Consider the following 11,780-nt stretch of genomic DNA (forward strand, 5'->3'; position numbering starts at 1 on the left):
CAGCAGATGGGAAGCAGGTCCTACGGCACACGGAGGTGGTGCAGTTTGTTCAGGGTGGAACTGCGGTGACTTGAGGACACTTGTCATCCCCCCAGAGCAAGTACTAAAAATAAAATAAAACAAAGAGGTGAAAGTAAAGGTCTAACTAAGGAAATACGTGGAGACACTAAAAATTACTCAGTTAATTGAAAGGAAGGGAGAGAAGGAACAGAGAACGTATGGGACCAGAGGAAAGCGCCAGCAGAGTGCTGGGTTTAATCCCAAAGCACCCGTAATTTCATCAGGTGTGAAGGGACCGACACTCCAGTTAAAATTCAGCATCTAGTCCACGGAATTCCACACGCAAGACCCAACTCTAAGCCACGTGCAGGGAACGCTCTGCAAATGGGAAGCCACAGGCTGAGTGCGGGGAAGGAGAGGGTCTGCGCGAGCTGGGCACTGGTGACCGCACGTGGCTGTGTGGAGACACCTCCTGACGACGAGACGATCAAAGCATTGGGGAAACGCAGGAGCGCCAGGTGTGTCCACGTAGCCACGCTTCAGAACACGAGGACACACCTCAGCACTCATTCCTCAGTCGCTGACGGGACAGAGTAGAAAAGAACAGAAGGGATGTCGCTGTAAGTGACGCGGTCGACACATCCCCCCAGTTGACGTTTGCGGAACATGCTGCCCAACAACTGCGCAATGGAGATCACAGCCTCTAGGATGCAGGCAGAGGCAGGGCCAGCCTCCCCCCACCCTGCTAGGTCACCGTGCCCACCCCGGAGTCGCTCCCAGGTCCCTGCCGGCTCGCAGGCCTCAGTTTCACCTTCAGACCGCAGACCGCACTGCACGCAGCAGGTCCCTGCAGGCCCGGGCCAGCACCTCTGTCCCACACCCCCGTTCAGCGCAGTGCCATCTGCTCCCACGGGGCCCCGGGCTGGCGTCTGCCCAGGAGCTGGCCTGTGTCTCCGGTGTCTCCCGGAGTCTGTTCAGTGCTGCGTCTGCATCCTTGGGGCTGAGCTGCACCAGCGGCAGGTGGGGGAGCACGCAGGCTCTGGGAGTGACACTGTGGGTGCCAGAGACCCAAGGTGCGACTGCCACCAGGTCCAGGAGGCAGGACCACTGGGGCTGTGTCTGCACGCAGCCCCTGAAAGTGAGTTGTTAGAAGTGAGCCTGTGACCCCGTCTCGTGGTCTGTGGGTGACCGGGCTCAGCCAGTCAGTTCCAGCTTGGGGCCTCTCTGAAGGTCACTGCCCTAGCCAGGTAGGGCCACGGTCCTGAGGGCCCTTTTTGCCTTCGCCAGGGCTTCAACCAGCACCCAGGTTCTGGGCGCCCCAGGGTGAGTGTCCAAGACACCCAGGCACCCGTTGGCACTCCCTCAGAAGGCCAGAGTGCCAGGTACCTGGCACTGCCAGCTAGACAGGTCCCTGAGGCCATCCCAGATTCAGGGCAGGCCGGTCCCTGTGCAAGAGTGTGGGGCCAGGAACGTGCCTCCCCTGGACACGCTGTGTGGCCAGGGGGACATAGCACTGCTGGTGAGGACAGCCCCATGACCTCTGTCCCCCAGGGCCAAGGCCCCACTGGCAGCGGAGATGCTGTGCACAGCCGCGTGTGTCCAGGGCAAGAGCATCATGGAAAACCTGCAGGGCAGGAAGCAGCGGCGGCTGGCGGCGGCCAAGGCCTTCACTGACAGTGCCAGGTGCGAGGCCCGAGGGGGACCCAGTGCTGCTGGGAGGCCTCAGTCCCATCCTGCCCCTGTGCCGACCCCCGAGGCCTGCGGGCAGCTGGCTGGGGGTGGAGGGGCCATGGGGACAGAGAGGCCATGGTCAGTCCTGTGAGAAGCTTGGTGGGGAGCAGGGGTGGGAGCGGAGGCAGGTGAGCCCAAGAGGGGGTCTCTGAGCAGCAAGGAGCCTGGGCGTTTCCGATGGTGAGATGGCGAGGGGAGAGGTGCATGGCAGGGGTCCGGAAGCAAGGGAGGGGGCAGCTGGGGCTCACGGCGGCGGGACGGGCGTCCCTCTCCAGCTGTCTTGCCTCGCATGAATGCCAGGGCAGGGAGGTGGTCCCACTGCCCGTGTGCCTGCCTGGGCACCCTGCAGCCTGGAGGTCAGGGAGGGCTGGCCCGGGCTGCTTGGAAAGGCTTTGCTGAAGAGCGGGCACCGTCAGGGACGTGCCCCAGCCCCCCAGGCGCCCCAACCTGCAGAGCCAGCCACAGGCCCCACAGGCCCCAGGGAGCAAGCGCAGGGTAGGGCACCCCAGGTGCCCCACCCCACCTCTTCCCTCCACATAAGTCCAGAAGCTTCGGGGACTGAGATGGTCCCACTGCCACATCGGGAGCAGCCCCGACGCCGCACCCCTCTAGATCAGGAGCTTGGTCCCTCAGGTTTGGGGGCATGGCAGGCAGCAGCGCCCTGGTGATGGTGGCCGCGCGGCACTTCTGGAACACCTGGCTCCCGCTGCTGTCCTCCGCGGCCAACAGGAAGAAAGCCAAGGGGGCCGTCCAGAAGATCATCGGCATCATCAACAAGACGGAGGCCAAAAAGCAGGTGCGGCGAGGACTGGGGCGGGCAGGGGCTCCTGCTGCCACCTCTAATGTTCTTCCAAAAAGGCCTGGAGAGGCTCCCCCAGAAAGACAGACCCCCTGGGACGGTTCCAGCCAGGCCCTGTCTCCAAAATCCCAGTGGGCTGGCTTGGGGGAGGGCACTGCTGAGTCCAGTCGGGGCCCGGCGCTGCCCCCACCCACGCACACTGCGAGGGTGGGCTCCAGACCCTGGAGATGTGCAAGTGGGGACAGGGTGTGAGGTGGCGCGATGCCTGCCCTCAGGAATGTAACTCTCGAAGGGGAGGACAGGCGGGCGCCCATCTGCAGGCCCCTGGCACGGCGAGAGGAGGTGTCAGTGGGGAAGACAGGAGGGTGGCGGAGACGGAGCCTCCAGTGAATCTGTGTGTCTGAGGGGTGAGCAGGCAGCGGGGAGGCACAGAGCCCACCCAAGGACCGGGGTTGGGGCTACAGAGGAGGACGGCCGTCAGAGGCGAGGCCGAGTGGACCGCAGGTCACGTCTCCTTCCTGGAATGACAGCTGGAGGAAGGCTGGGTGTGGGGCTGCTCCCGTGGGCCTGTCCCAGAGCGCCAAGCCCTGGAGCCCAGCCCAGCTCCTCCCTAAGCACAGACCAGCCCCACTGACCTCTGCCCTGTAGACTCGGTTTCCCGGGTGGCAGAGTCCCTCCTGGGAGAGAAGGTCTGCTTTAGCCTCCAGGATTGCTGAGTGAGAGGCTGGTAGGTTCAGGGACTCGGCTCCCTGCAGGGCCCCCTCTGCTGAATGGGGCACGAGGGCACATGTCCCTAGTTCCAGGGAGGAGCCAAGACTCACTGTGGATGGGCGCACGAGGGGCCTGGACAAGTACCCAGTGAGTACTTCAGAGAAACCCTGTACATGGCCCGTGAGAGCATCGGGCGGGGCGGGGAGGTGGGCCTCATACGGGTGCTGCACCCAAGACTTCAGGATGGAAGCCACATGTACCCAGCCAGACCAGCCAGCCCCAATCTCCTGCCAACCTCAGCTGCCACCAGGACTCAGAAGTCAGCCACACAGAGCCCCACAACACTGAGGACTCCTAGGAGAACCACAACAACATAGCAACATAACCCGAAAGCTGGACAAGTGGGCCGACTCGGGGAGCTGCCCTGTGGGCTGGTCTTGGAACATGGCCCATGCCAGAAGGGTGCACAGCCACGTGTGAAAGTGTGGCCTTCCCCTGCCATGCCTGGCTAGGGACCCGCCATGCAAGAGACAGCAGGAAGGAAACAGAATATCATAGCCTCATACCAGAAACTGGCTGGTATTTATGGCCTCTGATAGTCCAGGCCGGGGGTGGGCAAGCTGCAGCCCAGGAGCCAAGTCCAGCCCACTGCCTGTTTTTGTAAATAAAGTTCTGTAGAAACACAGCTGTGCCCACACGAGGGTAAGGATCCAACGTAGGAACTGGGGGACACAATTCAGTCCATAGCACCAGCGTCCTGTCTTGTTCGTTGCTGGTGAATAAGAACACAGCTGACGTGGTGCGTTGGTCTTGTGCCCTGCAACTTTTCTGAAACTCACTTACCAGCTCTAGTAACGTTCTTGTGGAATCATTAGGGTTTTCCGTGTATAGGATCATGTCATCTGAAATTGAGATTGTTCTGCCTCTTCCTCTCCAATTTGGTCACCTTGTATTTCTTTTCCTTGTCTGAGCTCTGACTAGAACTTGCAGTTCGATGTTGAGTAGCAGCCGTGGAAGCGGGACCTGTCTTGTTCCTGCTCTCAGGAAAGCTTTAGTCTTTCGTGGTTGAGTATGATGCTCGCTGTGTGTTTTTCACAAGGACCCTTTCCTGTGTTGAGGAATTTTCCCTCTATTTCCAGTTTTCTTCGAGTTTTTGTCATAAAAAGGTGTGGGATTTTGTCAAATGCCTTTTCTCCAGCAATCGTGACAATCACGTGGTTTTTCTCCTTTGTTCTGTCAATAGGTGTGTTGCATTGATTTTCTTATGTTGAACCATCCTTGCATTCCTGGGATCAATCCCACTTGGTCGTGATGAATAATGTGTTTAATATGCTGTTGGACTTGATTTGCTCACATTTTGTGGAGAATTTTGCAAATATATTCATAAGGGTTCCTGGCCTGTAACTTTCTTTTCTTAGGATGTCTTCATCTGGGTTTGGTCTCGTAGGATGAGTTAGGAAGTGCGTCTTTGTCTTCAGTTTTTGGAAGAGTTTTGAAGGATTGCTGTTAATTCTGTTTAAATGTTGGTAGGATTCACGGGTGAGGCCACCCAGTCCAGGACTTTTATTTACTGGGAGGTTTTGATTCAATTCAGTTGGCTTTTGTCCGTGGCTCCTGGTCCATAACTCCAATCACCCTTGTTCTTTGGTTATGATTTTGGGGGCACTTTAGGCCTCAGAGGGAGGCCACACAAAACTGAGTCTTTTTTCTCTCCGACCTCCTCCTGCCCTCCTCTTACCTGTTCCTTTCTCCCCTGAGGCAGGAAACGCTCTGCCCTACCTCGCCTGACCGCAGGTGACAAGACCTCCATTTCAGGAGGTGTCCTAGCCGTGCTGGGGTGGAGGGATCACTGCACAGAGAGGCCCAGAGGAACCTGAGCAGACAGGCCTTCCCGGGCTTCCCCACCCCGTCTGCCAGTGCTTGGTCAGACCCTTTCTGTCCAATCACATTTGTACACGGCTGCCCATGCTTCAGTCATGCCTACGTCATGAAGCTCCCACAAAAACCCAAAAGCACAGAGCTCGGGGGGTTTGTGGGCAGCTGAACCCACCCATGTTCTGGGGCGGGCGCACCCCAATTCCACAGGAACGGAAGCTCCTGTGCTTGTGACCCTTCCAGACCTCGCCCTGTTCATCTCCTGTCTGGCTGTTTCTTTGTATCCTTTAAAATATCCTTTGTAATAAACTGGAAAATGGAAGTAAGTGTTTCCCTGAGTTCTGTGAGATGCCCAAGGACAGGGTGGTGGGAAGTTGAAGAGCTCTGGACGTGCGACTGGCGTCTGCGTGGGGGTGTTCAACCTGTGGGGTCTGACACTGTCTCCAGATAGACGGTGCCGGAATTGAATCCGAGACACCCAGCCGGTGTCTGCTGGGAACGGCTGGCTCCCTCGTGGGGAGAGGCGCCCACACGTTTGGATACAGACGTCGGTCCCTGTGCGGCTTCTTGCTGAGTAAGAGCAGGAGAAAAGCACGTGGCTTTCACGTACTTCTCGCTCCCACAGGAGACTTCCATTTTCCCTGGAGTCATTTTGGGTAATTTGTGCATTTCAAGGGATTCGTCTGTTTCCTGTAGATTGTCCACTTTGTTGGTGTGCAGCCGCTCATAGGATCTTTTTATAACCCTTTTTATCTCTCTGAAATTGGTAGTAATCTTTTATTACTTAATCACTTTTATTACTTATTTTGGTTATTTGAATCTTTTTTTCTTTTCTTTTTTTTTTGCCAGTCTAGCTAAAGGTTTGTCAATTTTGTTGATCTTTTCAAACAAACAACTTATAAACAATAGATTTTCTCTGTCGTTTTTCTATTTCTATTTTGCTTATCTCTGCTCTACTCTTTATTATTCCCTTTCTTCTGCTAGTTTTGGGTTTAGTTTCTTCTACTTTTTCTAGTTTCTTAAGATGGAAAGTTGTAATATTGATCTGTGGTCTTTCTTGTTTTAAAGATAGGCTTCTACGGCTGTGAACGTCCCTGTGAGCGCGGCTTTCAGTGCATCCCATACAGTTTCTTTTCCTAATATGCTTTTGATCCCATTGATTTAGAGCCATGAAACTGCCTTAGATATTTCACATCATTGAAAAAACCATAGGTTATGTGAAGGCAGTGGTCTCCGTGTGTGTGCGTGTGTGCGCATGTTTGCGTGTGCGTGTGTGTGTACACGTGCGTGCGTGTGTGCTGCAGTGTAATTAACCTTGCACTGTAGAGCTTTTTCTTATGCACGAAATGACTTGATTTTTTGTGACTTAGTACTTCAGAAATTTAGCTACAATTTCTGTCATTAGATAGAGAGCCAAATGAAAAGCAAGAAGGTAAAAGAATAAGTTGCAACTTTCAAATATACGTATCGTTTATTGTTTTTACTTCAGGAAAAAGGAAAAACGCTGTTTCTGCACCAGTGGCCTACAGCGGACTTCCAGAGCGGTGGGACCACGGAAGGCTATTTTCTCCCAGGTTTGTAGACGCGAGGCAGACCAAGCCAAGGGCTCTCAGCATAGGCGAGGGAAGGCCTTGAGAACGGTTTTCAACACCCAGTGCTTTCAAATTCCTGCACCTTGTACAAAGCCACCTAATCATGCAGTGACCATGGGTGACGTCCGTCCAGCATGCAATGCAGGACAGGCACTGTGTGTACTTCCGTAAATTACCTCATGAAGTCCCTGTTCTGCAGGCAAAGAAGCTAAAGCCCAGGATGTCTCCCCACTCCAGGGCCAGGCACAGCCGGAGCCAGAGCGAGCACGGTTGTCCTCTGCAGTGGCCACCTGAAACCTAGCCTCTTGGTTATGCCAACAGATGAATCGTATTTTTCTGCTTCCATAAAAAATGTGGAGATATACTACTGCAAAAAAACAAAACAAAACAAAACAAAAAAACCCCAAAACATAAAAAACAAAAATATATACTGACCTGCTAACAATAGAACCATATTTTAGAATACCAATCCATGTTTACAGAAAAAAATGATTATCTGCTAAAAAATGATGAAACCTATTAATGTAAGAGTCCTAATGTGTATTTGGGGCGCCTTTAAATTCTGTAGGATGGAAATACGGTTCCTACCTTGAGTATTTTAGAGTCGCTTTAGACTCCCTCCTGGGAGACAGTCCCCTGGAATATTTGCAGGCAGGGTCTCTGCCACGACACCTCCACAGCTGATAGGAAAAGCCTTGGGTGATCCAAGCGCCGTGGCCGTGGATCATGACTGGATGTCGTGTGTCACTGTGAGTCTAGGGGGTGCAGAGCAAAGGGTGTGACCGCTGCGTCAGCAGGAGGCGAAAGAACACGTACGTGACCCTCGCCACCCCGGTTTGCGGTTCTGCATTCCGCTGGCCAGGCTTTCGATAACAAATCCCAGCAGTGGAAGCAGCCACATTGCCAGAACCCACCTGGTTCCCGAATTTCAGATGCTGAGCAGCCTCTCCAGCCAGCACCCAGGGACCCCAGGCCGCCCTTGAGCCCTGCCTGGGCAGTCCCTTAGCCAGCAGATGGCAGGGCCATGGTGCGCTGGCCCCTCCGACCTGGCAGTCCTACTGTGGAGAACTTGTTATGGGCAACAGGTGACAAGAGGAAAGGAGAACTCCACGCCCAACGATGTGAGCCAGAAACTTTGTTTGGGTGGAGCCATGACGAGCCCCTTCACATTCTTCCATAGCTCGCCCCAGACACTAGCACCATAGACTGGTTCTAACAGGATCGAGCCTGTCGTTGCGTTCAATCCGCGGCAAGGATGGCCCACAGAGGCGTGGAAGTGAGGGGCAGGGACGTCCCACTGAGTCTGTGCTGTCACGTGGTGCTGGGCCTCCACAGAGGTAGCTCTCGATGTGCATGTATTGCAGACACGGGACACGTGTGCCCTGAGTGGATCCATGGTTTCAGGTCTAGAAAATACCCGTGGGGTCGCAGTGCCACGTGGCTCTACAGTGTGTGGTGGGGCGTGCCGTGGCCGTGTGCCGCGTGCTCTCCCAGGTCGGCAACGGGAGCATACCCCCAGAACCCCTGCCACACGGGCGTGGGCGCTGTGTCCTCGACCGCTCAGAGTGCTTCCTGGGAGACTCCTGCGTCCCGCGGGTGTTGGGATGGCGACTGCACCCCGCTCGCTCTCTGTTAATGCACACAGATGCGGGGCTGTTTCTGTTAAAGCAAAATCCTCCACGTAAGTGGGGAACGAGCAGCAGAAACCAGCAACGGGACAAGAGGGGCTGGTCCCTGCGGACCGAAGGTGCCCAGGCCAGCGGCGGGCTGGAGGGGCCACACAGGTCTACTCTCCTGCTAGCCCTGCAGGGGACGCGCTCGCCTTCAGGCATCTGTGTAGCCGCGGTTCCGAATCGGGACTGCGGCACGATGGGTTCGTCCCAGGAGCCAGAGGGCGTTGGGTGAGCAAGAGGTCTGAGCCCCTCCTCTCCCTGGCACAGGGGCCGAGGACGACCTGACGCTGCGCGCGGCCCTCTACGGCCTGCTGTTCCACAGCCACGCCGACCAGGACGACTGGGAGGGCGGCCTCAGGGTGCTGGACGAGGCCGCGCAGGCGCTGCCGCGGACGGCCCACCGCCTGTGAGTGCCCCGCTGCGACCCACGTTCCCGTTCCCACCGAGTGACTTTGCTTCCCCAGTGAGAATTCAACACGAGAAGAGCGGGGACTTAAAACACAACCCAGCACCAACACCCTAACCGGCTCGGTTCCATTTCGGTTTATCTTTGTGTGTAGGGAAGTGGACAAATAGTTTAATTACGTTTTGGATGCATTATGTATATTTAGCACTTTTATACTCAATGCAAGCATTGACTTCTACTTCTCGCTTTTCTTTAGCTTGATTTTCAAACACATGGTCATTGTGAAGGCCAAACTTGGCCAGAACTTCTCGATGGAAATACAGAAATTCAAGGACGAGAGCGAAGGCTACGTGGCGAGCATGTGGCACCGGCTGGCCTTGAACTCGAAGCACGTCCACGGAGAGCTGACCTGCTATCACAGCGCGATCCGGGCGCTGCAGGTGGGAATCCCATCAACTCTGGGTGATTGTGGATAGAACTCATTTTTAATTGTAGAGATGAATCGTACAGAGAGAAGCTCAACAACGGGGCGCTGCTGGGGCAGGCGCTGTAAGAAAGCTGTGGCTGCTAAGCGGAGGCTGAGGCACCACCGGGTCCTCGTCACTGACTGGGGACGGGGACGTGGAAATGCCAAGGCTTCTCTGGAGTCTGGGGTGCCCAGACGGGGCGGTGGCTGCGGAGGACAGCAGGGTTCTGCAGCGTTCTGGGACTTGGGTCCTGGGGACATCTGCTCCCTCCTCCTCACCCCCGAGAAGCCACGACAGACGTTCTCATGCTCTTTGGCTGTTGACTTGGTGCCTTTGGTTAGAAGGTTGGCCAGGCCCATGAGGGGATCACCTGAGAACCTAATCGTGGGGACCAAAGGTGTCCCAGTCCTCAGAGTTGAAATGCACGAACTGTTAGTAAGTATCTTTAGAGGCTTTTCTGTAAAGCAGGAGGTCTTTGCATTGCTGCAGGGTCCAGGCCAGCCCCTGGCACGGGGGCGACGAGGGACTGGGTGGTCAGCAGGCTGCCCTGGGTCCACGTGTGGGCTCTGTGTTCGCTGTTCAGGTGCCTGGGCACTGCTGCGAGTGGCCGTGGGGAGCCTCTGTGCCTCGCTCCTGGCCGTCCGTCCCTTGGACTGCCCTGCCAGGGTGTACGGGGGTCAGGCAGTGACCCAGCCTCCTCCAGAGAAAGCTGGAAAGGAGATGGTGGGGCAGGAGCTGCTGAGGGCAGGACGAGCTGGCCACGTGGGGCCCCCTCCTCGCTGACCCCAGCGCTTTCCTCTCATTGTCCTTTCTCCAGGGGTACAGTATGATGTTTTACAGTAAGTTCTCAGGGCTATGCAAACATCGCCACAGTCAATTTTAGAACATTTCATCACCCCCCAGAAACCCCTGTGTCCGTTAGCACGCACTGCCCGTCCCCCACCGTGCCACCAGCCCCGGGGGCCACTAACCCGCTTTCCATCTCTGCAGGTCTGTCTGCTCCAGGCACCCGAGCGAATGGATTCACACAGTATGTGGTCTTTTGTGCTGGCTGCTTTCCCTCGTGTGGTGTTTTCACGTTTCATCCATGTCGGGGCGTGGATCGATCCTTCGTTCCTTTTTATGGCCAAATAATATTCCATGACGTGTGCATCACTTTGTTTATCCATTAGTCCGTTGATGGACGTTGGTGTTTTCCATTATTTAGCTGTCGTGAGAAATGCTGCTATGAACATATGTGTAAGGTTTTTGCATGTACATGTGTTCTCAGTTCCTTGGGTACACACCTAGGAACGGAATTGCTTGGCCATGGGGTCCTTTGCTTGAGGAGCTGCCGACTGTTTTCCAAAGTGGCTGCACCATGTCACATTCCCACCAGCGGCACAGGAGGGTTCCACCTCTCCACATCTGATGTCGTCTGGCTCTCGGGGCCAGCCATTCCAGTGGGCGTGAGGTGACATCTCACTGTTTGAACTTGCGTTTCCCTGGTGACTGAGACGCCGCGCCTCTTGTCATGTGCCTACTGGCCGTTCCTATGTCCTCTTTGGAGAAATGCGTGTTCCGATCCTCTGCCCGTTGTTTAATTGGCTTGTTCGTCGTTTCATTGTTGCGTTCTAGGAGTTCTGTGTGTATTCTGCATGCAAGTCCAGATTACGGTTAGCAGATATATGATCGGCACTTATTTTCTCTTATTCTGTGAGTTGTCTTTTCAAACGCTTTTTCGCTTTCATGGTGAAACCATTTGTAGCACGACAGTTTTTAATTTTGACGAAGTCCAACAATCTTTCTTTCGTTGTTTGTGTTTGTGGTATTGCCTCTGAGACACCGTTGTGTAATCCGGGGTCGTGAGGATTTACTCCTATGTTTTCTTCTAAGAGTTTTACAGCTTTAGCTCTCAGGCTCAGGCTGTTGACCCCATTTTCAGTCCAGTCATGCGTATGGTGTGACGTAGGAGTCCAGTGTCATTCTTTCGCGTGGCGCAGCCCTACTGGTGGAAGAGATGGCCCATTGCCTCCTAAACCCTCCACTGAGGCTCTGGCCCCTCCCCCCACTTGCACGGTTTGGGTCAAGGCCACCAACAACCTCCACGGTCGGTTCTGAGGCCCTGTCTTACCCCAGGGACGTCTGAGCCACCCCTCTCATGGGTGGACGTCCTTCACTTGGCTTCCAGCACAGCCACCTCCTGGCTGGCTCCTCCTCATCCCCAGCACTTCACAAGGGACAGAAACCCGGGCTAAGAACTCGGATCCCCCCTTTCCACAACTCTCACGCCCTTAGGTCTCTGAGCTCCCCAGGGTCCTGAGCTGAGCATCAGCACTGATTCTGCCGTCCTCAGTCTCCAGCCCGGACCATCCCCGACTGTAGACTCCTACAGCCAGTGACCTACTTGACTGTTCCCTCCTCCTAGAGTTTCCCACCCAAATCCACGCCTGTTCTCCTCAACATCCTCCGACCTCCCACCTTCCACACCCCACCCTCCACACCCCACCTTCCACACCCCACCTTCCACACCCTGCCTTCCACACC

General features: G+C 55.5%; 1 protein-coding gene across 1 annotated transcript in view; it reads left to right on the plus strand.

The window, feature by feature from the left end:
- CFAP46 (cilia and flagella associated protein 46) overlaps positions 1-11,780 on the plus strand; it is a gene marked incomplete at its 5' end in the record, with an annotated part of 94,385 nt that overhangs the window by 13,684 nt on the left and 68,921 nt on the right. Inside the window, 5 exons of the mRNA XM_008583148.1 lie at positions 1,552-1,683; positions 2,365-2,527; positions 6,606-6,690; positions 8,649-8,787; positions 9,044-9,227. Of these exons, the coding sequence (XP_008581370.1) occupies positions 1,552-1,683; positions 2,365-2,527; positions 6,606-6,690; positions 8,649-8,787; positions 9,044-9,227 (703 nt within the window). The remainder of the gene's footprint in view (positions 1-1,551; positions 1,684-2,364; positions 2,528-6,605; positions 6,691-8,648; positions 8,788-9,043; positions 9,228-11,780) is intronic.

Source organism: Galeopterus variegatus, unplaced genomic scaffold, assembly GCF_000696425.1.
Source record: "Galeopterus variegatus unplaced genomic scaffold, G_variegatus-3.0.2 Scaffold2839, whole genome shotgun sequence".
Lineage (NCBI taxonomy): Eukaryota > Metazoa > Chordata > Mammalia > Dermoptera > Cynocephalidae > Galeopterus > Galeopterus variegatus.